The sequence below is a fragment of the Lonchura striata genome, chromosome 30 (assembly GCF_046129695.1).
Source record: "Lonchura striata isolate bLonStr1 chromosome 30, bLonStr1.mat, whole genome shotgun sequence".
NCBI lineage: Eukaryota > Metazoa > Chordata > Aves > Passeriformes > Estrildidae > Lonchura > Lonchura striata.
Genome location: NC_134632.1, coordinates 5558375 through 5586009, shown reverse-complemented (window position 1 = coordinate 5586009; position 27635 = coordinate 5558375). Strand labels below are relative to the sequence as shown.

At 52.4% G+C, this 27635-nt stretch overlaps 1 protein-coding gene across 3 annotated transcripts in view; it reads left to right on the top strand.

Moving 5' to 3' along the window:
* Positions 1-27635, top strand: part of KCND3 (potassium voltage-gated channel subfamily D member 3) — a 95958-nt gene that overhangs the window by 48449 nt on the left and 19874 nt on the right. For all 3 annotated transcript variants that reach the window (XM_021539495.2, XM_021539497.2, XM_021539496.2), the window contains exon 3: positions 23178-23340. In XM_021539495.2, the coding sequence (XP_021395170.1) occupies positions 23178-23340 (163 nt within the window). The remainder of the gene's footprint in view (positions 1-23177; positions 23341-27635) is intronic.

Genomic DNA, 27635 nt, shown 5'->3' with positions numbered 1-27635 from the left:
CCCCTCAGGGGTTTTGGCACAGAAGTAGCAGAGGGAGCTCAGCAGGGCTCGTTTCTCCTGACACCCCGTTACTCCCGGAGCAGCGTGGGGCAGATCCCAAACTGGGCCAGGCTGGGAATGCCCGGGGCCAGGCTGCAGGGAAGGATGCTGGGCCAGCAGCTCCTGACACAGCCCCACGGGAGCTCCTGCCAGAGCCCTCTGTGCGCCCTGAGAGCTGCAGAGCCACCCGAGCACGGGGATCCTGCTCAGTGCGGGAGGACGAGGACAGCTCTGGCTGTGGCAGAGCTCTGGAGATGCTCTCCCCTGAACTTTGAGCACTGCCAGCCACTGGTGGCTCTCGTTGCACAGACAGTGGGTGGAGGAAGGGGGGAGCTGGAGAGAACCCAAAAGATTTCACATCTCTCAGTAAATCCCTGCATGAAGTGGTGACATCCGACTGCTGTGTCAGTCTCCATCCTGTCAGCGCTTCGTGCTGCGTGCCTGCTGTGGCATCCCCATTCTCTGAGCAGAGAGACGTGGTTCTCCCTCTCAGGATTCTTCTTGGAGAAGCACAGAGAGGAAGAGAAAACAATTCTTATCTGCTCCTGTGTTTGTCCCATGCGGAATGTGGTCTGGAGATTGTTGACCCAAGGTGATTGCTTGCCTGGATTCCGGTGATGGTGCTTGGATTCATGGACCAGCTGGATCCATGTGTGACTCTCAGCAGAGAGTCAGGGTTTTCTACTTAGCTAGTTAGTGATAGGTCTTGTTAGTGTAACATAGTTATAGTATAATAGCGTATAATAAAGTAATTAATCAGCCTTCTGAAATCCTTGGAGTTCAGAGCTCATTCTTCCCAGCACTGGGGGTCGCTTTCACGACAGCCTGGCATGGCAGGGAGGGAGCTGGGGGCTCTCTGTGATGCCATCCCTGCCCGGGCAGGGGACTGGAGCTGGAGGAGTGGCAGGTCCCTTCCACACAAACCGTCCTGTGGTTCTGTGGGAGATTATTCTGTGCAATCCCTCCCTGCTGGACACAGCTTTTCTCTTTTTCTCCAGCCAGCCCGTGGGCACAGCTGCTGCTGCCTCTGCGTGTGCCTTCCTGGCCACACCACAGTGCAGCAGCAGAAAGGTTGGGAGGCTGTGGAAAGGCACACAGAGGCAGAAACGCAGCGTTTCCCCCACCCCCAGGAAATTCCCAGCCCTGCCTGGCTGCGGGCTCAGGGAGACAGAGCAGGACACACGTTCTCCTCGTGCCTCCCTCCTCGAAGGACAAAGATGTGGTACACCTCGCAAGGGAGGTGCAGCAGAGCTTTAAATAACCACTTACAAACTTTCCTTCCAGAGAAAATTACAAGCCAGGTAATGCCAAGAAATCCCAGGCTAAGATTGATAAAATAGGACTGCTTTCTGCGCTTGTGTGAAAGGAATTAAGGAGTCGTGAAAGTTTTTGGCAGCCAGGAGGAGAGGGAATTCTCACTGCTGCTTCTACTGAAACTGTTCCCAAAGCAAGAGCCGTGGCTGGGCCCTGGGATAAGACATTGCTTAGGGTCACATCCATGTGCAAAAGGAAGAATTCAGCACAGCAGCTTTAGAGCCAAAGGCTTCACCTGAACTTGTGTGGGAGCTGAATTTTCCTGCTGGGTTACAGCAAGGCTGGAGGACGTCAGGGTTCAAATCAGGTACAGCCTGCTAAGACATTTCACCTCTCTTTGGCCAGTTAATTTAAAACAGGATTAATAATTCCAGCATGGTTAGAATTTTATGAAGCTTAATTAATTAAAGGTCATAAAACACAATGAGACCAGCATATGACAGAGCCCAGATAAATTCGGACTCTTAGTGTGGAAGTCCTGCTGTGTTTGAGATGTATGAGCAGCTCTGTAGGGCTGCAGTAGGGCTGGGGGCTCAGCCAGGAGCTGAGAACCCCCAGGATGATCCAGAGGGGAGAAGAGGAAAGCCACAGAACCCAAGTGAGGGTTCCCAGTGGGAACGAGCACAGAACAGGGACCAGCCTGATTCCTGAGGAGTCTCCCAGCAGGAGTGGATGCCACACGAGTGGATGTGGCCCCTGGGGACAGGTTTGGGGGTGGACAGGGCAGTGCTGGGCTGAGGGCTGGGCTGACATGGTTCATGGTCTTACAGGGCTTTTCCAGCCCCACTGAGGCCATGATTCTGTGAGTGGGAGGGCACGAGGAGCTGTGCACACCCCGGACTGAGCGTGCACACACATCATTCCCTTCAAAGGAACTCACTGTTCTCCAGGACCTTTAATTACTGAAAACTGCAGCAAATCCCCTCCAATATTCCAAATTAGGGTGGGCAGAAGGGGCTGTTCGGGATTGAAGGAGGATAAAGAGAATAAAATGCAAATCTCCCTGCAGTTTATCCTTATGACTAATACCTATCACAACAGATTCGTTTGGGAACACGCCTGTGACGTTCAACTTGTCAATCCTCCCCACCTCTCCAAGCTCTGCTGGGGGACCTGCCTGTGCAGCCTCTCAGCTGTGCCCAGCGGGGCCTCAGGAGCTGCTGCATCTCCCAGGCTTTGGATCCTCTCTTGGGAGTCAGAGAATCATGGAATTGTTCAGGCTGGAAAAGACCTTTGAGTCATCCAGTCCCACCATCGGCCCACACACCACTGAACCTGTCCTCAAGTGCCACACCCGCACCTTTCTTGAACACTTCCAGCGGTGGTGATCCCACCACTGCCCAGAGCAGACTGTTCCCATGCTTCACAGCCCCTTCTGTGAGGAAATTTTCCTTAAAATCCAATCTGGATTTCCCCTGGTGCAGCTTGAGCACGAGCCCCTGCTCTGCTCGGCAGAGGGGCCTGGCTCTGGCTCAGCCCAGCTCCTGTTTAAAGCTGCTCCTTGCTTGGGAAAGGCTCCAAACCTCTTAACAGACCACTTGTGTCTCAGTGAAATTATCAGGAAGGATAAGAGTGCAATTTATAATATAAAACCAGGCTGCATTTGAGTAAAGCCGAGCCAAATCCATGGATGTCTGATTCCCCTCCCCGGGCCAGGTACAGTGGGCATTTGGGCATCTGCTCCGCTGCCAACCCCCTAAAAAAAGCTTCAATCCTGTGCATCTCTCTAAGTACATTAGACAGGGAATGAAAACCGCATTGGGATTAGATTTCCATCTCTGGGCGTCCACACACACGGCAGCTGGGATTAGTAAATGAACAGACCACTGAAGGAAGCAGGAGGATTAACAATGCAAATAGGAAAGGGTCATAATCAGGGGCAGCTCTTTGGAAAAGAGACTTAGGACAAATGGCACAGGCGGCTGCCAGCGATGGACTTGGGCGAGCGAGAGCTGCAGAACATGAAAATGAGAGAAGAATCCTCCCTAATCTGGGGCCAGCAGGGCCAGGCTGGGCCAGGCCATCCTCCCCTGAGGAGAGGAGGGCTCTGGGCAGCCCCTGCAGCTCCAACCAGCCCCTCTCTAATTTGGCTTAGAGTCCAGTTCCAGCCTAGCCCAGGGTTTAGAGACCAATTTCAGCCTAGCTCAGGGTTTAGAGCCCAATTCCAGCCTAGTTCAGGGCTTAGAGCCCAGTTCCAGCCTAGCCCGGGGTTGAGAGCCCAGTTCCAGCCTTTGCTGCAGGAGTTTGAATCTCTGCTCTTAGCAGACAACTGGAGGGAGTGATGATAATAAAGACACAGATAAATAAAGACACAGATAAATAAAGACACAAACGAATGCAGGTCAGGGAGGCGCAGGACAAGCAGCACACGCTGAGAGCCCGTGCATGCCCTCGTGCATGCCCCCGTGCATGCCCCCGTGCATGCCCCCGTGCATGGCGGTGCTGGGGAGAAGAACAGAGCTCACCCCGCTCTGGGGATCCCCCTCTGCAGAGCACCTCCACACCTGATACTCCAGACCCAGCAGAGCAGAGCAACGGCTGCTGTGACACTGAGCACAAATGGGGGGAAACATTAAAATGGGCTGCTCTTCATTTATGTCCAGAGGAAGGAGACCTGACCCATGGAGAAAACTTCAGCTGGAGATTCCCAGCACAGCACGGGAGGGAGGGACAAGTTCACCTCAGCCCCAAGTCGCTGAGGGGTGTTAAAATCCATGCTCAGTCTCCCATCTCCCAGAGCTGTGTTTAGGAGAGTGTAAGTCCTGCACTAACCTGAATTCTGTGGGAAGGAGATCTATCTTCCCCACTCCCAAATACCCACTGAAGGTCTCTTTTGGAGCAGCTCCCCCTAAACTGCCACAGCATTGATAGAACAGACATTGCCTGGTTTGCTCAGCACATGGCAGGTGCTTCCAGGCTGTCAGACTGGCACCTTGCTCATATTAAATCCTTTCTCTGCACCAAAAGGAAATTAAAGATTATTTTATGCTATTAGCTCTCAGTCCATTTACAACTTTCTGCATTAATATTAAGATATACAATCTCATTTTTGTTCAGGCTGTGAAAACTACATGAATACAAGATATTTGAAAATTATTTAAGAACTGTGCCCTCCGAGCAGCTCCCTCAGAAGGTGAGCTATGAGGTCTTGGCCTCCCATTTGGAGCCCAGTCGAAAACACATTTGCTGCTTGTTAGCAGATTAACAGATGAGACAGAGGGGAGTTGAACATAGCCAAGGTGTGAAAACTAATTATAGACTGCTGCATCAGGCTGGCAATGAGAAAAACCAGTGTTAAGTGCTGTCCTAAGAGGTGATATCCATCTCCACTGGAGGAGGAACCAGGCAGAGCTGAACCTGGTGTTATCTCCAGGAGCTCATCTGGATCTGGTTCTGTGTCTGCACTGAGCAGTGGCACACGGGCTGCACTCAGGCCAACTCCACTGCCCCAAAGTCGCCTTTTTTGGGGGCAAAATGTGCAGCCAGCTGCAGCAAGAGCTGCTGGAAATGTCAGTGCAAACAATAAATAACAGCCCCCCCAATTTACTACCAAGAGTGAAGTTCCCCTCTCTTCAAGCCATACGAGGCACAAAACCATTTGATCCTGCTGTATTTTGCTTGTGCTGGGCCTGAGGCAGCAGCTGGGCTCTGTCGGGTGGAATCCTGTGCCCTCAGTCAGGGTTTGTGCCATCCAGGGGCTCTGGTGAAATCCTGTGCCCTCAGTCAGGGTTTTCCCATCCCAAGGCTCTGGTGGAATCCTGTGCCCTCAGTCAGAGGTTTGTGCCAGCCCAAGATTGGGGGTGTCTGCACAGCCAGTAACAGTGCACAGAAATTCTCCATCTGCTTTAAACCTGCATAAAGAGCTGCACAAACTGCAGAGCAGTGGGAGCTCGTTCCCTCTGGGGCTGCCTTCCTTTCCCTGAGCCACTCCTCTGGTTCCTCAGAGCTCTGATGTAGGAGCTGCGCACCAAAGGAGATCAGAAACAGAGGAAAATAGGGTATTTCTCTTTCTTTTGAACAGCCCAGCCTCAGCAGCATCTCAGTGATGAGGAACCACTTCTGCCACGGAGGTGCAGTAGTTTAGCACCAGCAGCTCCCCCACTCAGAGGTCAGCACTTGTGCATTTTTGGAGTTCGGGGCTGATTCTTTATGCATGCACAAGAGCTAATTGCATCCAAGAGGGCTCTGTGCCTGTTGGTCTGGAGGTGTATTGCCATATGTTTGGTGTATACTCAATTAACACAGTGCAGCTGCACTGCTGCCGTCTGTATTATAGATCACATTCCTATTACAGACCTAGGCAGGAGTCCCACGGTTCATATTTATTAAAATAATTGCCCCCAGATTTAGGTGGTTGGAAATACTCAGTCAAGCAGCCCAGCATTGCTTTGCAGAAGGAAAATTATCCAGCCAGGAAGCCAAAGGGAGTGGGAAGAGGGCTCCAGGGGCTGCCACGTGCAGAGCTCAGCCTGCAGCCAGAGGTTAAAGCAGAGCCTGCTGAGCATTTCTTCCAGGGCCTGCCTCTACTGCTCTGAAGTTTATTGAAGTGTGACTTGCTGGTATATTCATATTCACCATCAGATTCAGGGCTTTTTTTAGCTCCCTGCAATCTCTTTCTCTAGGCATCGGAAATTTAATTTTTAAATTCGATTTGTGTAATGCGTGCCTTGGTCTGGAGTATCTGTTTCTGAAGCACCTGTGTTCAAAATTCATCTGCCTGTGAAAAACATTACAGGTGTAGGAGCTGAGTAAAGGTGCAAACTGCACAGATGGATTTCAGTCAGGTTTCACTGCCAGGATCTCTTTTCCTGCTGTACAAAACCAGCCTGCAGAAAAACACACCAAAAACACACCGAGGTCCAAGAACAGGTGAATGCAAACACAAATCCACAAATCAGGCGTGACCGAATGGCAACGTGTGGGTCCGGGACCCAAGTACAATCTCTCAGGAGACAAGTCCAAGGCCCAGAGGTGTGGGCTGGCTCTGATAAGGGGAGGACATCCAGCATTTTCTGTGAACGTTCCTGCCTGGTCCAGCCGAGGAAGCAATCTGAGTAATTAAAGTCCAGATCTGGGCAATTACAGACAGCAGCGCGTGCCTGGGAGATAATCAGATTTGTTTTCTGTCCGTTCATAGAAGCATCCCCGGAGCTGTGCAGGGCTGGCTCAGGAGGAGGAGAAGTTTCCAGAGCTGAGGGCACCAGGGCAGGGCCAGCAGCCCGAGCTGCTCCTCGCCGCTGTGTGCCCGGGGCACCATGGCATCCCCGGCCCCTGCAGCCAGGCTGGGCTGGCACTGCCAGAGGCACTGAAGGGAGAGACCCGGGGGCTCAGCCCCCAGGAGGGATCAGGATGGATTGACCAGCCCAAACCACCCTGGGGCTCCCAGTGCCAGGCACCCCTGGCAGGACTGGTGGTGAATGTGGGGTCTGTGCTCCCTGCACGGCGTGATGGCCCAGGAACATCCCCCAGGAGCACTCCCCAAGTGTTCCCCAGGCATTCCCGAGCATTCCCCAGGAGCATTCCCCAGGAGCATTCCCCAGGAACATTCCCCAGGAGCAGCACAGAAGCACGCCCCAAGTGTTCCCCAGGCATTCCTGAGCATTCCCCAGGAGCATTCCCCATTTTCCTGTGCACCTGTGGGATCCAAACATCCCGAGGTGCTGGGGGAAGGTGCTGGTGTCCAGCCCACAGCAGATCCATGCATCCAGCAGCTGCCGCAGTGCCCTGCTGTGCCAGGACAGACAGACAGACAGACTGACTGACTGACAGACAGACAGACTGACTGACAGACAGATAGACTGACTGACTGCCTGACTGACTGACAGACATCCTCTTGGCCTGGCTGTGCTGCCCGGAGGGGCTGAGGGAGTCCTGGGGGCTTTGTCTGACCCAGGAGCAGCAGCTGGGGACAGCAAACCCAGCTCCCCCTGGCCAGCAGGTGTGCAGGGTCAGATGGCAAAGAGCTGTGAACCTGGGAGACTGGGGGAGCTGGGGGAGCTGGGGGAACTGGGGGAACTGGGGGGGAACTGGGGGAACTGGGAGAGCTGGGGGAGCTGGGGGAACTGGGAGAGCTGGGGGAACTGGGGGGGAACTGGGGAGACTGGGGGAACTGGGAGAGCTGGGGGAGCTGGGGGAACTGGGAGAGCTGGGGGAACTGGGGGGAACTGGGGAGACTGGGGGAACTGGGGGAACTGGGGAGACTGGGGGAACTGGGGAGACTGGGGGAACTGGGGGAACTGGGGGAACTGGGGGAACTGGGGGGGAACTGGGGGAACTGGGGGAACTGGGGAGACTGGGGGAACTGGGGGAGCTGGGGGAACTGGGGGGAACTGGGGGGAACTGGGGGGAACTGGGGAGACTGGGGGAACTGGGGGAACTGGGGGAACTGGGGAGACTGGGGGAGCTGGGGGTCCCTTTGAACCGGCTGCTGCCACAGCCCTTCTGTGCTCCTGAGCACAGGCATTTCAAACTTCCCAGCTGAAGAACTCGGCAGGTTTATGTCTAGATTTGAATTACAACAGCCTGCTGTTATAAGGGGGGCAGAGGAAGGGAGAGGTCCAGGCAATGTGCTTAAAGAGCTCGTGGCTTTTCTGCTCAGGGATTTTTTGCCCACTTTCAGGGGGCTGTTGTTGGAAAACAACAGTGAGCACAGCAGCAGAATTATCAAACATTAAATAGACACTCCAGGAGAGGATGCAAGAGAAGGAGCCTGGCAGATTTTGTTTAAAAAGTTAAATGCAGCTGCATTGATCCATCCAGCAGCTCAGAGGCTGCTTTGTGCATTTGAGCTTTACAAAAATCTCCAAATCCTCGGGAGCAGGCTTAAGGACTTGATCCATGTGTCAAATCCCCAAAGTGAAGCAACACCCTGATAGGCCTCAGTTATCCTAAACTGCACAGACGGTGGTTACTGTCACCCCAGAGGGCAAAGCAGATTTTGAAGGAATAATAATTTCAATGTTTTCCCCTGTTTTGCATTCCCTCCTCTGCGCTGTGCAATGACATCAGGCACTGCAGCATTGGGAGCAGCATGGTTTTTGGGCACAGCAGTGAGTGCTGCTCTCTGGCCCGTGGTGTGGCAAAGGATCTGCTGGGAGCCAGAGCATTTCTGGGCTCCTGTCCTGTCCCTGTCCTCTCAAGCAGCTCTTTGGGGCTTTGGGGTGGATTTTTGGGGTTTTATCTTTGCTTTCACCATTCAATGCATGGCAGCAGCAGAAACCAGGAGCCCGGTGTGCCAAAGGAACTCAAACAATTGAAAGTGCAAAGGAAACCCCCCTGTGGTCAGGTCTCTGCCCTCGGGGTCCCACAGACAGGCAAACAGAGCAGGCTGGTTCACACTTGTCATTAACTTGCCATTTTAATGAATTTTTCCATCTTTAACCATCCTGGTGCTCATACTCGTGCATGGACAGGAGAAGCAGAACCACATCTCACAGGAGCAAACAGAGTTCTGCAAATGAACCTAATCCTCCAGAGCTCCCAGCACATGGACACACATGTTCCTGCTGGCCCGTGGTTGGTTTTATACCTGAATTCTCAGGCAGCTCAGAATCCTGGTAGGGAGTTTCATGCTGCACAAAGCTGCTTATCACCATCAAAAGAACTGAATTAAGATGGTATGGAGAGGAAAAAAAAAAGATTTTTCAAGTAATGCTTAAGTTCCACTAAAGGAGCATAGGAGGTGGGTTTGCTCTTCAACTTCAGGAGAAACTGGTCCCCCTCTCCTGGCCCCCTTGAAGTGCACCCGAGTCCCGGAGGCTGTGCAGGAACCACTTGGCTGTTTGTACACAAAGAAGTGCCAGGGAAAGTTTATGGCAGCAATCAGCAGCTCCTGCAGGATCCTCAGCAGAGGAACATTAATAAACATTAAAGAGGAGCATAGGCTCGGCATCTTTCTAATTAAGAGTGGAAGAGCCTGGCAGATGAGGTCAGTGCCCAGATGGGGTTGAAGGGCAGTGTAAGCATGAGAGAATAAATTCAACGTAAAGGTCATCTATATGGATTAAATGATCTGAACAGTCAATTCCAGAGCCAACTTCTGCAATTAATATTTAATTAAAAATAGAAACACTATAAAGTTTAGCTTTTAACTAGCAAAATTATTTCATGTCTCATAAAACCTTTAAATACAGGACCATGCATCCCCTCTGTGCCCTGTCCAGAGCAGGCTGCATGCTGAGAGCCACAGAAAGGGCATTCCAAGGGCAGCAGCCTCTGCACCTGTAAAACGCTGCCAGTCTGTTCCCAGTGAGCAGAGACAGCTTTAACAGCTGAAGGGTTCTTTCCTTTTCATTCAGTTGAGAACTGAGTGCTACTTCTACTCATATCTTCACCAAACACATCGAGAACTAAAGGATGGACTGAGCCGTGGCCAGCAGCAGCAGTTCCATGTTTCAGAGGGGAAGGGGATGGAGAAGAGGCCCTGGGGTGGTTCAGGGCCAATCTGCTGATCCCCAGCCCAGCCAGGCCCGTCCCAGGAGCTGCAAACCAGCCCAGCACCAGCAGGTCCCCGAGCCAGGGGCACTTTGCACTTTGCAGATCTCCCTGGACCTCTCCTGAAAGTGCCTCCGGCACTTGCTTGGTGTGATTTGAAATGTTCTGTCTCCTCTGACTTTGCTGGCCCAGAACTAGGCCACCAAGAAGTCACCAGAGGAATATTTGTTCTTCAGCACTCGAGTCCTTCATAACCTAGTTCTGAGTGTTTAACCTCCACCACCAGAAAGGAGCTGGAAAGGAGGCTCAGGCTCATCATGTGAATTCTCACCTTTGGAGAACGCAAGCAAAAGGACTTTGTTTCGACAAGGTCCTTTCAGTGGGCTGAAGTTGGAGAAATGTAGGTCTCAAGCAGTTCCCAGCCCTGCCACCCATTTCCTGCTCGGCTTTCCAAGGGCTCCCACTCTCAGTGCCCTGGAGGTGGAGATAATACTGACTTCTTTCCATATGAGCTGGAGATATTTTTACAGTGCTATGAAAATAAGAAGTAATTCAGTTCAAAGGCTTGTTTTTGCTTCCCTCAAAGCCAACCATAAAATTCCCTCTACTTCAGTAGTGCAGGATCAATGGGTTTTTCTCCAAATGTTTGACAGAGCTTCCTCCCTTTATCCTTGGGACTTGGGGTCCTCCTGTTTATTTTTACTCATTGCAGGAGATTTGTTGCTGTTTTCAAGGGTACAAAGGTGTGAGTGTGGGGTCTGATGGCCTGAACTCTGTGCCTCCCTCCCTGCTTTGGAACAACATTCCTGGGGGCCCTGACCTTCCCCAGTCAGATCTTCCACTCCACGCACAGCTTTGCTCAGGGACACTTCTGAGAGGAGCCTTGGCACAGCAGTGGTTCTTCCCTGGCTTTGCAGAGCTGCTTCAACCTCTGAGGCTGCAGCAGCAGCCTGGGCAAGGTAATCCTCTGTGGAAGGAGGCAGAATCCTCCACTCACAGGAGCATCCATCCATCCCTCATCCATCCATCCACCAGGAGTGGGAGCAGGCAGGGAAAGGCAAGCAGCTTTCCTGGTTCTGATACGGCAGCACAGTTAATCTCTTCACTTCTTACCCAGCCCCTGCTCCATATATAAATTAAATCAGCAGCCATACATATAGAGATATTTATACACACACACAGGTATATGAAATACCCCCTGCCTTGAATGGCTCTTCCAGCCTGGAAGAGGTGAAACTGCTGAAAATCTCAGAAAACAGCACATTCTCCTTCATTCCTGACCCAGGGGTGATTGCCATGCAATCACATTCATGTTAAAAAAAAACCCTTTTGAAGTCTCTCATAGTTTTGTTACTAATTCTGGTTTGCAAACAACTGCCTGGTGTTATCCTGAAATATGCCAGAGCTGTTAAATGCTTGTATAAATAATAAATGGGAGGGCTTGTACCAGAACTAAGGTCTCTCTGCATCGAGACACAGACAGTGTTATGTTTTATTAATAACAATTGGAAAAGCAGAGTGAAGTAGGGAAATGGCTGCTGGGCCAGGATTTTACAGCCCTGGTTCACATCCAGCCCAGCCCCGAGGGTTCTTTGCGTGATCCTCGCAGCCCAAACCCCTCCCTGGGGTGGGGAAGGGACAATCCCTCCCTGGGAGCAGCACCTGGATGGTGCCACCGCCTCTGCTGGGTCGTGCCAGCTGTGCCAGGCGTTGGCCGGAGCCAGTGCTCCTGTCCCGGCTCGGGGCTTCTGCCTCTCAAATACCAACTTGCCATCTTAGCTATTTTATCTGCAGGACAGCTGCAGGAACCATCCTTGGTTTCTGCCCGTGGGTAATTGTGCTGCAATCATGGCAAGCAGCACTGTCGTGGCAGTGCATACGGTGGTTATTTCAGCAGAAATTGCCTCGTGCATTTCTAAAAAAGCATTTTCCAGCCCCTTTACGTACAACAGGCAGTGACAGACGGAGCCCGATTTACATAAAACCACACAAGCATCGAGTTCTTTTCAAGCCAGCCTCCAAAAAAGCACCACCACGGGCAGCGCCCAGCCGGGACCTGTGCTGACACTGCCAGGTCCTGCCAGGGCAGGGCTCCTGCCCTCTGCCCCCACGGGTGACTCCTGAGCCCACGGCCCTGCCAGGGGCTGAAGAGAAATCAGGGTCCCTGAAACAGCAGCTACGGCATAGCCCACCAGGTCCAGGACACCCGGACCTGGGGACAACTTTGGTTTTTTGGGTTTTGTTTGTTTGGTTGGTTGGTTTTAGTTTTTGGGTCTTTTTGCAAGTTCAGAATTCAAAGATCCCGTCGCACAGGACAGCTGTGCAGCAGAGCAGGTGGAGGAGCAGGTTTCGCAGCTTAGGAAGGTTCTGGGATTGCCCTGCCTGGCACACCTGTGCCAGGTGGGCACCTCCCCATGCACAGAGCTCGGGGTGTCCCCAGGCAGGCACCCCCAGCCCAGCTCCCTTGGCAAAGCTCGGCAAAGCTGAGCCCTGCTCCGCATCCCTCCCCTCCCTTCGTAAATGCCAACAGCTCCTGTGGCTGTGAAACAGTGCTGCTAGACAGCTCATGAATAGAAATGCACTCTGAAAATTGCCCAGCTGAAGGCCAGCCCTTGCTTATCTACAGAGCTGTTAGGTGTGAAAAATCACTGGAAGTCCAACCAGTCCATTACTTGCCCAGAGGACCTTACAGGAGTCTGCATCTGAAACAGCACTGAACCAACACCTTTTGAATATTAAAGAACTCCCCAAACAGCTCCTTCTGCCCCGGTGTAAACTGGAGAAGTGAAACATCAAAGCAGCCTCCAGGGAGTGAATTGTGTTGACATTTTACTTTGATTAAAAAACTGATCTTTGTTAAGCCACACCTGACGCAGAACCACCGGCAGGTACGGAGGCAGAGAACGCTGCACTGGCATGCTAAAGGGAAGGAAAACGTGAAAGAAAAACTCTCCGAGGTTTGAGCTCGGTCTGACTTGCCCCAGCCCTGCCCTTCGGTGGGGCTCGCTTGGTGAGAGCCTGAGCTGCACCTGAAGCCCAGCACAGGCTCCTGCTGCAGGGAAACCTGCAGTTCCTGCAGCTCCTGCAGGGCTGAGGGGATCTGTTCCTGCAGTTCCTGCAGTTCCTGCAGCTCCTGCAGGGGCTGGGGGCTCTGAGCCCCCAGCAGGGCTGCAGGACAGAGCCCCTGCTCACCCTCTGCTCACCCCCTGCTCGTCCCATGCTCGCCCCCTGCTCACTCCCTGCTCACCCTCTGCTCACCCCCTGCACGCCCCCTGCACACCCCCTGCTCGCCCCCTGCTCACTCCCTGCTCACCCTCTGCTCACCCCCTGCACGCCCCCTGCACACCCCCTGCTCACCCTCTGCACACCCCCTGCTCGCCCCCTGCTCACCCCCTGCTCGCCCCCTGCTCACCCCCTGCTCACTCCCTGCTCACCCCCTGCTCACTCCCTGCTCACCCTCTGCTCACCCTCTGCTCGCCCCCTGCTCACTCCCTGCTCACCCTCTGCTCACCCTCTGCTCACCCTCTGCTCACTCCCTGCTCACCCCCTGCTCACCCTCTGCTCACCCCCTTCTCACCCCCTGCTCACCCCCTGCTCACCCCCTGTTCACTCCCTGCTCGCCCCCTGCTCACCCCCTGCTCACCCCCTGCTCACTCCCTGCTCACTCCCTGCTCACCCCCTGCTCCCTGCAGGACAGATCCCCCTCCTCACTCTCTGCTTTGCAGCCCCAACAGGAGGCTCGGGAGGAATGAGGGGATATTAAATTAAGCTCAGGTGAACCTTCTGGGGAAATTCAAGAGAACTGAATTGCAGAGCATTTGCTTTTGCCTATTTCTCCCTGTTTATTTGGCAAATGCTTACGAGCAAACTCTGTGTTTAATGAGGAGGAAAGCACTGATGAAAAGATACACATTTTTTTTAACATCTTTAATCTGAATTCCTGCTGGTGCTGCACATTTTCCCAATAGAATGCTTACAGGTGCTGAGGTTGTCCTGCAATTTTTTACTGATTACACCCCAGACTAGATCAGATGCAGGAGACAGATGTATAGCCATATACCCATGTATGGATAAAGCCTTCCAAATAAACACAGAACTTGGAGCTCAGCAAGCAGAGCCTCAGTTCCTCTGTGGTTTGAGAGGACAAATGCTGGTGTCATGTGCAGTGTACACAGATTTACTGCGGCAGGGAGACAGGGGCCTTGCTCCCAGGGGCACTGGTCACCTGCACCCTTGCTGGGGCTCTGAATTTGCCAGGGCAGGAGGAGGTGTCCCTCCCGCAGGCTGGGACGGGATCCAGGCTCTCCCTGAGCTCTGTTCTGAGCAGGGAATCGCTGTCACCTTGGCAGTGGCACCGGGGAGGAGCAGCCTCTCCTGTGCCATGCCCTGGCCGGGGCTGCCAGCGAGCTCTGGGGCTGGGGCCCTCCATCTGCAGGCTTCTGCCTTAAATCCAAACGGGAGCCCCTGAAATCTCGGTGCAGAGTGAAGGTCACCCCCTCCTGACAGGAACTGGCTGTGTGAGAAACACATCCCAGGACTCTGCGAGCCATGGCAGCCAGGTAACCCAGCAGCTGATATCAGCACTGATAAATATAGACACTTCTTATATAAGAAGGGACAGTCAGGTCACTGACTTTTTAGGAAGATGTTCTCATTGATTTCCAATAGGAATTTCTGGTCTCAAATACTGTATAAAATGGCATTTTGATATTGTTAATGCCAGGTACCGAATAAAAGGAATGCTTAATCTAAGTGTAAATAGTGACTGTGGAAATAGGGACTGGCCACTGTCAGTGCAAAGAGCAGAGTCCCTTAGACAAAGAGCAGGAGGAGACGTGGGGATCAGGGCAGGAGAGGCTTGCTGCTCGCTTTTGGGTGAGACTGGGGGAGAAAAGAGCTGCCCAGGGTCGCACAGAGAGCCCAGTGCCACCCCTGAGAGCCTCTCCCCTCACCGGGGCAGCTGGCACCTCCGGGCTCCCGTGCCAGGAAATCTCCAGCAGAAGGGAAGGGAAGGAAATCTGCCTGGGGCTAAATCCCCTGCCAGGAATGACAAGTGAAGGACAAACATGTAACGTTTATCGGGTAAATAAATATTAAAATAAAAGGATTTGGGAGCACTGTCATGATCTCAGTGCTTACATCAGGCACAGGCTGTGCAAATCTTCCCATTACAGTTACTGGGAGGAAAACAAACTGGATTACCAGGGCTTAGTGCTTAAGCAGTCTGTTCCAGCAGCAAGGCAAGGAACTTGGGCTGCCCTGGCATTGCAGATGAGAGTCAGACAGGACAGGGAAAAGACAAGGATCAGTCTGCTTTCCTGCTCAAAGCACAACGATTATGCTAAAGAAATAAAACAAAAATCACAAAACCTGCCCAGCTCATCGCCAGAAATGCCAGCAGGGCTTGGGGAACCTGAGCTCTGAGAGGTCAGCCCGGGCTTCACCCTCATTTTCCTGCCAGGATGTCAAACCTGCCACTCTCACTGGTGGGCAGGGGAGCTCTGCCTCTGGTTTCAGGAGATAGAATCATTGAGCACAGTGATGGGAATGAGGCTCATTTTACTGGGAAAAAACAGAGTTCCATTGAAGCCTGAACCCACCCATTCATTTTAACAGGAAACTATTTCATTTTAAAAATAACCAGAAAACTGGCATCCCTCTGCAGGGGAAAGCTGAGCTCCCCAAAAAGCAGCAGCAGGAGGGGAAGGACGGCTCGGGAATGCTCACCCTGCTCCAGGAGAAAAGAAAGGCCGAGGGGAAAGGGGGAGTTCCCCACAGCACACATGGCAGGGCAGTGGCAGCCGATGGTTTCAATCTGAGCCTGTGCAAGGGATGGTGGAAAATCCCCCAGTTGTTTGTCTCCTAACTAAAACCCAAAACATTTCCAGCAAAACCGACAGGGTGAGCACGGTCCTTTAGTCCATGCTTGAAAAACCCTGAACCAGAATAAAACATTCAGGCAGCTCTAGACTCAGAGCACTCGGGTCTGGCAGCAGGAAGCGAATTTTACTTCTCCCTCCAAAAAATCCTGGGTGTGCTGTTAAATCAGCTTGGGAGAAAAACCCTGTGTGTGCTGTTAAATCAGCTGGAAGGAAGGGAAGGGAAGGGAAGGGAAGGGAAGGGAAGGGAAGGGAAGGGAAGGGAAGGGAAGGGAAGGGAAGGCAAGGGAAGCTCTGCTCCTCCTCCCTGCTGCTCCCACAGGAGCAGGATCAGATCCTGGGCTCGTTCAGAGCATTTGGCTTCCCCTGCACAGAAAGATTTGCTGATTTGGCTGCCACACTCTTCTGAGGATAAACTTCCTCTGGCAGTGTGGTGCTTAAAGCTCACCTTTCTTTAATAAAGAAGATAAAAGAGATAAAAGATGAAAGAGTGGAGAGCATAAGAAGCAGCCATTTGTTTTCAGTGTCTGCTGTGACACCCTCTGCTGCGCTGCACGCAGTGGCTTTGCAGAGAGCACCTGCATTTCTCAGGGATTCATTATTTATTTTTGTATTCTGCTATCCATGCAATGAGGGGGGAAATTGATTTCAGGGCTTCCAAAAATTGCAATTATATTCACAGAAAAGAAAGCAGACGGGGCAGAGCTCTGAGGAAGGAGAGCTGGAGCCTCCTGGCCGAGGAAGCCTTGAGGAAGCATTGTGCAGCTCGGCAGGCACGCGTGCCAGGGCAGGCAGGGCAGGAGGGATGCCAGGGGCTCTGCCAGCACAGCCAGCCCTGTGCAGCCAGCTCTGAGCTGCCCTCGAGCAGGCTGCAGTTGTATTAATCATTTATTAATCATTTATTAATAGTTTTATTAATATTAATCATTTCTGAATAGTAAATAAGCCCATTAAGGAGGCGTCATGAAGTTCCCTGGGCAGGTGGAACCCAGCCTGATGCCAGGATGTCCTGGGCACACAGAGCCAGCCCAGCAGGAGCAGCCCCTGCTTGGCTTTCTGGAGTGACATTTGGCCCCTCATTCATGGGGTTTTCTGGGCACTGCAGGCCTGGCCCCAGTGAATTCCCAGTTCCTGTTCTCTGTTGCCATCTGAGGACAAACGTCACCTTATTGGGATCACTTTCTCTTGGAAGGGACAGAAGTAAACATTCAGGGAATGTGGAGACCCTGGGTTGCATTTCACACTGTGCCAAGCTAACTGAATTTCCTCGAGCCTGGAGTGCAGAGTGTCCAGCCTCAGTGTCGGGAGCAGTCCTGGTGGAGGGACCTGCCCAGGCACAGAGGGACAAAGATTTTTCCCTCTCTGATCAGCCCTCAGAAAGGCTGCAAAACCTGACAAAGGATCCAGGCATTACGGGCCTTTTCTCTGCATAGTCTTTGCATTTCTTCTCTCTCTGTTATTTATTATCTGTTCAGCTTCCAGTGCATCTCCTGGCCTGTGCAGAGAGCCTGGGCTGTGGAATGCTCTGTCACAAATACTCCATTACAGCTCCCTCCCTTTTCTTCCAGCACTCCTCCAACTTCTTTGAAACTGGTTCCAAGTTCAACTTTTCCAGAGTCTGAGGCTTTCAAAAAGCCAATTCTTAAAAAGCTAATTAGTTCCCCATAGGCTTTTTTTTTTTTTTTTTTGACTCAGTAAATATTTCTGAGATTGCTTTTTGTATAATCAGTGTTAGCAGCTCATTAAAATGCACAGTATGTGGATCATTTGGAATGTGACATGGCTCAGCATGGACACTCAAGCTGCTTAAAAAGACAGAGAAGAAAAAGATGAGGATGAAATGAAAGCAAAAACCCAGCATTTCCTTTAAGCTGACACCACAGTTAAGGATTTAAGACAGGGCAGGGAGCCTTCAGCCCTGCTATTAGGAGAAAAGTCTAATTGCTCAATGCACTGCCTGCCCTCTCCAGCCTGCACGCTCTCCAAAAAGATTCCTTTTACAGAGAGTCAGGATGCAAAAAAACTGGATTCTCTGAGCAGGTAATTGTGTAGGGTTTTCATTCTGAGTAATATGAGGATTCTTCTTGAATTAATAATGAATGAAGTAATTTAAAAGGCCTTTAGTGTGTGCAGCCAGAAATAAATAATGCCTTAATCTGGGACATTTTATTTTCCATTAAAACAAACACTTTTTAAAAAGTGGGCATTACTGAGCAGCACTCAGCTGCTCTCATGCCAGATGCCTGGATCAGATGGACGATAAAACAAACCCCAAACCAGCCCCTCACTGACTGGGAAAAACAGAAATAAACCCCAAACCAGCCCCTCACTGACTGGGAAAAACAGAAATAAACCCCAAATCAGTCCCTCATTGACTGGGGAAAACAGAAATAAACCCCAAATCAGCCCCTCACTGACTGGGGAAAAATAAACCACGCCATGGGGAGCCTTGCATCACTTTAGGACCAGGGGCTTGAGCTTTCTGGCCTACTTTTCTTGCCAGTGAAATCCCATTTTTAGCCTCAACTGGAGGTCTGCCTGTTACCCAAATTCAGAGCATCTGTTTTAGCTGCCTACGGGCTGAGGGGCTGATCCAAGCCAGGAGGAATACATGGAACCAGCGTGCTGATACCTGAAGTATTCTCCACCCTTTGTGCATTAAATAACCTGCTTATTTATTTCCTTACTTATTCCTGAGTCCTCACAACATTCCCGTTTCCCTGGGCAGGGCCTGCTGCTGGTGAAGGAATTTTCCTGCCACCAGCTGCTCTCGGGGCTATTGGAAATGCAGGTGAACCAGTGGGCAGAAATGCTGGTGGCTGACTCCAGCTCAGAGGGCTGAATGATTTATTATAACTATGCTATAGTACATTAATTTACTATTTAAAGGAGATACTGAAACTACAAACCTACTTTTCTAACTCCCATAACTCACTGACAACTCGTGCCCCTCTCTGAGAGTTCAGCCCTGGGTGGGTTGGATTGTCCAGCAGCTCAAACAACCCTCACCAGAATCCAACCAAGCAACACCCCAGATAAACAATTCTCCAACCACACTCCACATGGGAAAACAAGGAGCAGAAATCAAAATTGTTTTCTCTTTCTTCCCTGTCTCCTCTGTGAAAATTCCTGAGGGAGGAGAACGTGGATGCACACAGGTCACCTTTGTGCACAGCTGGAGCAGCGACCAGCCCACAGCTGGCTCCAGGCTCAGCTGTGCCTCCATTTGCCTCTGCTGAGGGCTGGTGCAGGCTGCCCTGGGAAATCCATCAGGGAATAACCTTCCCCTCTCCCATTACAGGAGCAACAGAACTCGCTTCTCCTCAGAGGAGGACAATTTTGAACACGTCTCTGCCCTTTTGTCACGCAAAACTCAGTAAGAAATACGAATTTATAAACCAGAACAATACCAAAAAGGCAACTTTACTGGAAAATCCCTACTAAGCAACTGCTGACCACAGCTTTGCCAAAAATCAAAGCAAATCCAAGTGCTGAAGATAAGCTGCTGCTAGAGCTGATAGGCATCTCCAGCCCTCGTCCCTCACAGCTTGGCTGAGGGTTGGAATTGCAGCAGAATTTCTAGAGCATCCATGAAAACATCAGCAAATGAATTATGCCAGGGAAAAAGAAAACAGTAGTGTGAAACCATGCCAGATCTCGCAGTTGAATACCCAGCTGGGGAACTGCCCAGCTCCAAACAAGGCAGAAAATAAGTATATTTAATGTAAAAGAATCCTAGCATGAAATAGGCTCTGTACTCCCGTGGCCACGGCTGATTTCCTGCTCGAGGCTGCCGTTTGACAGCCTGTTTGCAGATCTCCTGCTCCAAACCCTCGTGGCTCTGACTGCAGCCCAGCCTCGTGGGACCCCAGGGTGCTTCTGTGCTTTGGGGTTCTCTGGAGCCCGGCTGGGCGCTGGAGACATCCCGGGAGGGAGGATGGGGGTCCAGTGGGAAATGCCCCTGCTCCCTGCAGGCACTAAATGGCTTTTAAAGGCCCCTTCCAGCCCAAAGCAGCTCTGGGGGCTCCTTCCAGCAGGGGGGATGAGGATGCTGAATTAAACGGAAACCACAGCTCCAGGCACCCAGCCCCTGCCAGCTGTTAATTCCATGCAGAGCAATGAGCAATGTTTGCTCCTGTTCCCTTGGATTACTGGAAGTGACACAATCATTATTTCACGGGGGCTCAAAGCAGCATGAGCCAGATTAGCTCGGGCTGGCACCTGTGGAACGGGGGGCAGAGCTGTCAGGAGCAATGTTCAGGCTGGCAATGCCACTGAAACTGCCAGCTGAATCCTGTGTGAGCCCAGCACTGCCAGAGAGCTGCTGGGAGTACAGAGAGGGATCTCCTGCACTGGGAAGCTACGTGCTAATCCCATGCTTTATCCCAGCTCTTTCAGGCACGAGGCTTTCAAAATCATGGCCTATTGTGCAGTACACAATGATATTATTCTGTGCCTATTGTCCTAAAAGCAGACGCTTACAGGCTGGAGCAAAATCCCCTTTGGCCTCTCCTGCCCTGGGCAGAAGGTCAGAGGGGTAAAGCAGCTCCCCAGGAGCTGTCAGTGGTGTGTGAGGCAGGAATTGGGACCAGGGGACAGCCCTGTCCCTGCTCCAGCCCCAGGAGCTGTCAGTGGTGTGTGAGGCAGGAATTGGGACCAGGGGACAGCCCTGTGCCTGCTCCAGCCCCAGGAGCTGTCAGTGGTGTGTGAGGCAGGAATTGGGACCAGGGGACAGCCCTGTGCCTGCTCCAGCCCCAGGAGCTGTCAGTGGTGTGTGAGGCAGGAATTGGGACCAGGGGACAGCCCTGTCCCTGCTCCAGCCCCAGGAGCTGTCAGTGGTGTGTGAGGCAGGAATTAGGAGAGCCCTGTGCCTGCCAGGAGCTGTCAGTGCCCTGGGGCAGCTCAGCCCTGCAGCACCCAGCACCCCCAGGCAAGCAAAGAGCAGGGATTGATGCCCAGCTCCTCAGCTGGAGCCAGGCACAGCCAGGGCAGTGGTTTACTGCAGGTCACACCAAACCCCCTGAACTCGCAGCCTCCGAGGGTCCCTGCAGCTCAGACACCCCTCAGAGCCTCTGAAATCCCCCAGCTCCTCGCTGCTCTAATGAGATTATTGATGAATTGCTTAAAATGCACTTTCTCTAGAAGTTTTCTCGATGACAAGTTGCCTTTTAGTAAATAAATTATTGGGAAAGTTGAGTTCTCTCATTCCAGTCTGGGGAAAAGAAGTTTGGGGTTTGAAGTGCCCAGTTAGTGCAAACTGAAACGCAGCAGCTGAGCTGGGCTGGCACTGCAGCTGGTGTAAATGTGCCAGGGGGCCATTAGCACCTTGTGGTAGCGTCAGGCCAGGAATAGTCTCCCAGCAATTCATACTGCAGAGCTGTGGATGCCAAAGAGCAGCAGCAGCAGCTTCAGGCCCTGCCCAGGTCACGGGAGGGTCTCGGGGCAGGGGACAGAGCCCGGGCTCCGGCCGCCTCTGATGGACAGAGCTGAGGTTCCAGCCCCAGGGCACCGTTCCTGAAATAAATGGGCATTTATTCATAACAATTCCCAGCCCCAGGCCAGCCCAGCCAGGCCACAGAAATGTCCCCAGGTGCCCGATGTCCTGGAGGAGGGACCCAGGGAGGGACCCAGGGAGAGCTGCCGTGCCAGCAGTGCCAGCTCCTGCCCCGAGCCTCCAGCCCAGCAGGGCTCTCACAGGAGCTGTGCCAGTGAGGTTCTCCACGTCCCCACAAACCCTTCCTGCCCCAGGGCCTCCATCTTCCCTGCTGGTGCTTAAAGCACCTTCTCTGAAGTGCCAGTAATGGGATAACTCAGTCTGCGTGTGGGAGCAAAGCTCCCTGGCACACACTGCCAGCCAGACACTTATTATCCTACTCTGCCAATGCACAGGGGCTTTTTCTCCGTGCTCCAGGTCACTGAGGTCATGTCTGAGGCATGTGATTAATTTTCAGCCTTATTGTGTTAAGGGCCAGCAGGAGGAGAGTGAGATTCTTTTTTTTTTTTTTGAGCAGTGTGAAATGAGGTAGAAGAACTTGTCACTTAGCAAGAGCTTTGAAATGATCTTTGCATGAAGCAGCAGCTAAGAAATTAAGAGACATGAAGAGCAGTCTATTGATTTGAGGTGTTCTCAGGGGTTTTGCTGCGGGTGAAGGCAGGAGAAGGATTCTGCTGGGGATAAATAAATCAACCTTGTTCGTGGGGCTCTTGTTCAGCCCCTCATGCCAACCAGTTCTTGCATGGGGACAAGAAGTTCAGCTGAGAAAAAACGTGTTTTGAAATGTTTGTTTTTCCTCTTGGGTGTAAATTATTCTTAGCTGTTTTCCCTTTAAAGCTCTTTGTCTGTGACAAAAGTCTAAGGCAAGAGTCTGTGGCCTTTGTTGGTCACAGACTGACATCCAACGTAAAAATAAAGCCTCAATTGAAATAAATAATTTCTCTTTTCAACATTTGCTGCACCAAGCACCAGAACTCCTCAAAGATAACCACAGAAATCCTTAATACCAACTGATAGCAACCAGGGCCTTGTCTAGAGTCCACTTTTCGGATTTTCTCCAGAGCAGAGGGGCTCCAGCCCTCAGAGCATCTCCATGGGCTCCTGTGCACTCGCTCCAGCAGCTCCACAGGCTCTTTATGCAGCACAGATTACAGCAGAAGCTTGTTGGGTCCAGCCCAGTGCAGAGCTTTGACTGAACATTTTTCTCATATCCCTGAGAATTCACCTTTTACTGAATGCAGCTTTGAACAACCCCCAAACTTCTGTGTGTGCAGAGGGCAGGGAAACTGCCGGGGTTTGAAATGGAGTGTAAATCAGTTCTCATTTGCACCTGTAGCAGGAAGGGAACACATGAACCTGTCCCCAGCAGGGCAGAGGCTGAAGTTTGCTGGGGCTGATCTGCTGGAGAGGTGCAGAGCACTGAGGGTGAGAATTCAACCAGGCAGAGCTGCCCGAGCAGCTCTGCTCTGCCCCAGAGGCACCTTGGCATGGTGAGCTGAGCTGCCAGGCAGGGCAGGGTGCCCGTGGCCAGCCCAGAGTGTCTGTGGCCAGCCCAGGGTGTCTGGTGCCAGCCCAGGTGGCTGTGACCATCCCAGGAGCTGTCCCTGCAGCAGGCATCCCTGGCATCCCAGGGTGGCATCCCAGGAGCTGTCCCTGCAGTGGGCTCTGGCTCAGGTGGCTGTGACCCACCCAGGGTGGCTGTGACCATCCCAGGATGGCAGCAGCAGCAGCAGGGTGCCGTGGCCAGCCCAGGGTGTCTGTGGCCAGCCCAGGTGGCTGTGACCCACCCAGGGTGGCTGTGACCCACCCAGGGTGTCTGTGGCCAGCCCAGGGTGTCTGTGGCCAGCCCAGGTGGCTGTGACCCACCCAGGGTGGCTGTGACCATCCCAGGATGGCAGCAGCAGCAGCAGGGTGGCTTTGACCATCCCAGGGTGTCTGTGGCCAGCCCAGGGTGGTGCCCGGGGCCCGCCGGGGCTCGGGCTCTGAAGGAGGGGCCCCCTCTGTGTTTGTGCCCGCAGCTACGGGGACATGGTGCCCAAGACCATCGCGGGGAAGATCTTTGGCTCCATCTGCTCGCTCAGCGGGGTGCTGGTCATCGCCCTGCCCGTGCCCGTTATCGTCTCCAACTTCAGCCGCATCTACCACCAGAACCAGCGCGCCGACAAGCGCCGGGCGCAGAAGGTGAGTGAGTGACCCCTCCTGCCCACGGGCCACCTGCCACCCTGCCAGCCTGGCAGGCCTGCCCAGCCCCTGCACGCTCAGATAGACCCCCAAACCAGCCCCAAACCAGCCCCAAACCAGCCCCAAACCGTGGCCAAAAGCTGCCAATGCCCTGAGGCTCTGGGGAAGGGACACGGGACAGACAAACCCCCAGCCCCAAACACAGACAACACAAAGGAGGTGCCCAAACTCACACCCTGCAGCTGGCACTGATGGAAACTCGCTGTTTCCATCAGAACAAGGCAGGGACTGAGCTGCCAGTGCCCCCAAAACAAAACACACACCCCAAAGTGGAACAAAACATGGCACAGTGATTCCTGCTTGGCTTTCTCCAGGACTTGTGGTCTGAAACACCACTGCTGCCACATTTCAGCTGCAGAACCCCCACATGTGTTTTAATGCTCCAGTGGCATCCAGCTCTGAGCCATTTCACACCAGGTTAATGTGGAAACCTCACACACAGCTGGATGGACTCTTGTACAAAATGCTCCTGTTATATGTCACAAAATTACACCCAGGTGATAACTTAGCTGGCCCACCAGATTTGAGCTCTGGTTGACCCAAAGTCCAGCCAGGATAATTTCTACATCCTACCTTGGAAGCAGAATGTGCCCCATGAAAGCACCAGCTCAGCCCTCCCTCCTGCATGCGCTGTGCTGGAGTATTTTCAGATCAGGAGCAAAGGGCTGTCATTACTCACCTTCCCCATGTTCTTGTCTGGAGCAGATCGAGAGCTGTGTGCACATAAACCTGAAACCATCCCCAGGAGCTCTTTGTCCTCCTGGCTGCCTCGCTCCTTGTCTCTCTGCACTTTCAATCACATCGTCCAGCAACACGCACTTACCAGCTCACACACCCCTCAAAGTGGGACTGCAACACTGGGAATACACAAAAGCCCCTGGAAATGTGAAGGGATTACTGAATATTCCAAACTCTGAATGGTTTTTGCCAGTGGAAGCTCACTGAGTCACTAAGAGAGTGTAACAGATTTGCTAGATCTCTATTTCAATCTGCTGAATTACACCACAGCCAGAATCAGGTTTCTACAACAACTGCAAACCAAAGGCCTGAGGTTCTTTTTCTCCCTGTGGAATGCTGTCTGCCAGAAATTCAAGACTCAGGGGACCTGATGGAGAACAGTAGTAGAAAAATGTGTTATTTCTGCTTCAGGCAGGCATCTGGGCCGTGCCTACTTCTTGCATCTCAGGGAGCTGACAGCAGAGAGCTCAGATACAAGACCTACAAAACCACAAAATTTGGCAGTCAAAACACAAAAGGGGAGTAGCAGAGAGACAGAATTGTGCAGGAATCAGCTGCAGCTCTGCAAGTCACTGCTGGCTTGTACAAACCCTGCCTGAGGTTTGACAGGGCTCATGTGGGACAGGGGAGGTGCTTTGGAGGGGGGCTCTTGATCTGATCACACACAGCGCAGCAGAGACAAAGGAAGGTACAGGTAAAGGTAAAAGGACACAGGAGTGGCAAAGGCCACTCTGTGCCATGCTCTGCTCTCCAGCAGCTGGCACAGGGATCCAGGGTGATCAGGGATTTCACTCAGTGATTTTCAGCAGCAGCAGCTGGCACAGGGATCTGGGGTGATCAGGGATTTCACTCAGTGATTTTCAGCAGCAGCAGCTGGCACAGGGATCCAGGGTGATCAGTTCTGTCACTCAGTGATTTTCAGCAGCAGCAGCTGGCACAGGGATCCAGGGTGATCAGAGATTTCACTCGGTGATTTTCAGCAGCAGCAGCTGGCACAGGGATCCAGGGTGATCAGAGATTTCACTCGGTGATTTTCAGCAGCAGCAGCTGGCACAGGGATCCAGGGTGCTTCCTTTCAGTGAATTTCAGATTTCAGGTGTTGCAGAGTGAGTTGTCTAAGTGAGGCTGCACCCAGGCACGAGGATTTGGGATTTCACCTGGCACAGGGACAGGGGAGGTGTCAAGGTGTGGGAAGGACAGGGAGGCTTGGGGAGAGGTTTTTGGGACAGTGCCCAACAGCCCATTTCAAGAACTGAAGACTGTGAAAGAAAGCTCCCCTTGTGCTGCAGCAGCACCAAAACAGAGACAGGAGCTGCTCCCCAGCCAGGCACGGAGCAATGGGCCAGCAAGAGCCTGGGGCACAGCCAGAGCTGCAGGGCTGTGCTCCTGGACAGGGCAGCCCCTCTCTCCAGGGGCAAACCCAGGTCTCTTCCTCCAGTTCAGCTTTTCCTTTTCTTCACTGGCCTGTGATCCACTTGGTAACAGGGAGAAGTGCCACCACCTTTGGTGCCAGTATGATGGAGTGCAGCTTTTATCAAGGTTTGCTGTATTGACACACGCAGTGTATAATTTCCCCCCATTTGAATTTCTAATTCCCTTGATATTGGTGGAATTTCTCAGTACAGAAACTTTTCTCAAGTCAGAAGTGTGAGTAATTTTCACATGATCAACACTTCATGAATACTAAAAAGCAGGGAAGAGAGAGAAGCACATTAATGACAGTCCCCCTGGAGCTGGCCAGGAGGTGCAGAGGGACATTGAGGATCTGCTTTGATGCCACACTTGTTCCAGCATCATCCCACCCTGAACTGAGTCCCGTCCTCAGAAACAGTTACAGCTCTGCCCCATCTCATTTGCTTCTTCAAGAAGGCTGGAAAAACCTCTTTGCTCTCTCAGACCTCAAATATGAAGAACCCACCAGCAGAAGCTCCTTATAAGAGAATTTAGGAGACAGCTGGGAAGCAGCACTCCAGGAGCTTCTCTTTGGACTGAAGAGCAATTTCCTGGGCGTGTGTTGGGATAAATGCTTTTGAAAGTTCTGTTTAGTTTGGGAATCATAACTTTCATGGTGTACAGGTAGATTTCAAAACAAGGCTACAGACCTTATAAATGTTTTTATATGAACCAGACTGAGATTTCCCAGTGCCCAAAGGCAGAAGTGCTGCACAGCACCAGGCTGCATTGGCGTTCCCAGGCTGGAAGGGTGGGTGTGAGAGAAGCTGGGCTCTCCAGCCCTGGGGCTTCTGAGGGGCTGCACTCCAAACCCAGAACGCAGCCCAGCCCCTCTGCTCTGCTCTGCTCAGTCCTGACTCTGCCTCTCACTGTGAGGGGGCTCTGGTCTAGCAGGAAGAGGTATTTAAGTAACGTGAATAAAATACCAGGAGGTGGCTGTTACTCATCAGCATCTATTCTTCAACTAACTGGGGAGAAATGTTCCTTAAAAAGAAAAAAACCCAGTAAAACACAAAGCCCAACTACCAGTGATCTAATTGCTTTAAAGATAAATTATTCTTTGCCAAACCTGTACTGTGAGACAATTAATTACCAGGAGATCTGGCAAATCTTAATTCATTGCGCCGTGGCATCAAATTCTGTCCCCTGGCGTGCAGCAAGGAGCAGGTCAGTGTGAATGGGAGATGAATTGATCATTTGTGACAAGGTTCATTCTGGTAAAATTGTTGTGTTTTTTTCCTTCCCAACGACTCTTTTTTCCCCCCCTTTTTTGACTGATGTGCTAAGAATAGACCTTCCTGACTTTGAAGCGATGCTGTTCTTCAGTGAATGTCACAGCCTTGGTTTTAAAAGAGAATGTGACACTTAAAAGGCTTGACAATAGAATGACTTTGTAATTCAGATGATGCTGGAGGAGCCCCTGTGCTGTGCTCAGTTTGCAGCACGGAGGAGAAGGAGACAGGAGCTCTGCTGGCTGGAGGACAACACCTCCCACTTGCCCACCCTGGCAAGAAAAGCAGAGGCAGCTGCTGGCAGCTCCGAAGGCTGCTCCTTTAGCAGCAGTGGGGAAGGGAGCAGCTCAGGGCTGGGAGCTGCAGAAGGGCTGGCACAGTCCCGGGGCACAGGGTCACTGTCCCAGGACAGCCACAGGGACACTGCAGGACACTGCAGGACAGGACGGGGCTGGGGGCTGGGGTGGCACGGGGCACAGGAGAGCCCCCAGGGCAAAATTCGGCGAGGCTGTTCTGGATCTCACTTGGGGGAAAGCAAAGGTTCAAAGGGTGGCCTTTGAAAATGGGCTACCCGCAGCATCAGCAAAAATGGAAATGCTCAGGTGCTGCGGGCAAAAAGAAAAACCCAGCCCTGCTTGGAGTGCATTTACCATGGAATAGCTGGATTTGCTCAATAGGCAGCTGGAAATCCCAGGGGGACTGGCATGGCCACAGGGCTGCGTTCCACGGGGGCTGAAGCTGCAGCACATCCAGACCCTGGGCAGCACAGCACTCGGCTCCAGTCTGCAGAAAATGTGCTTTTGACCACTGCAG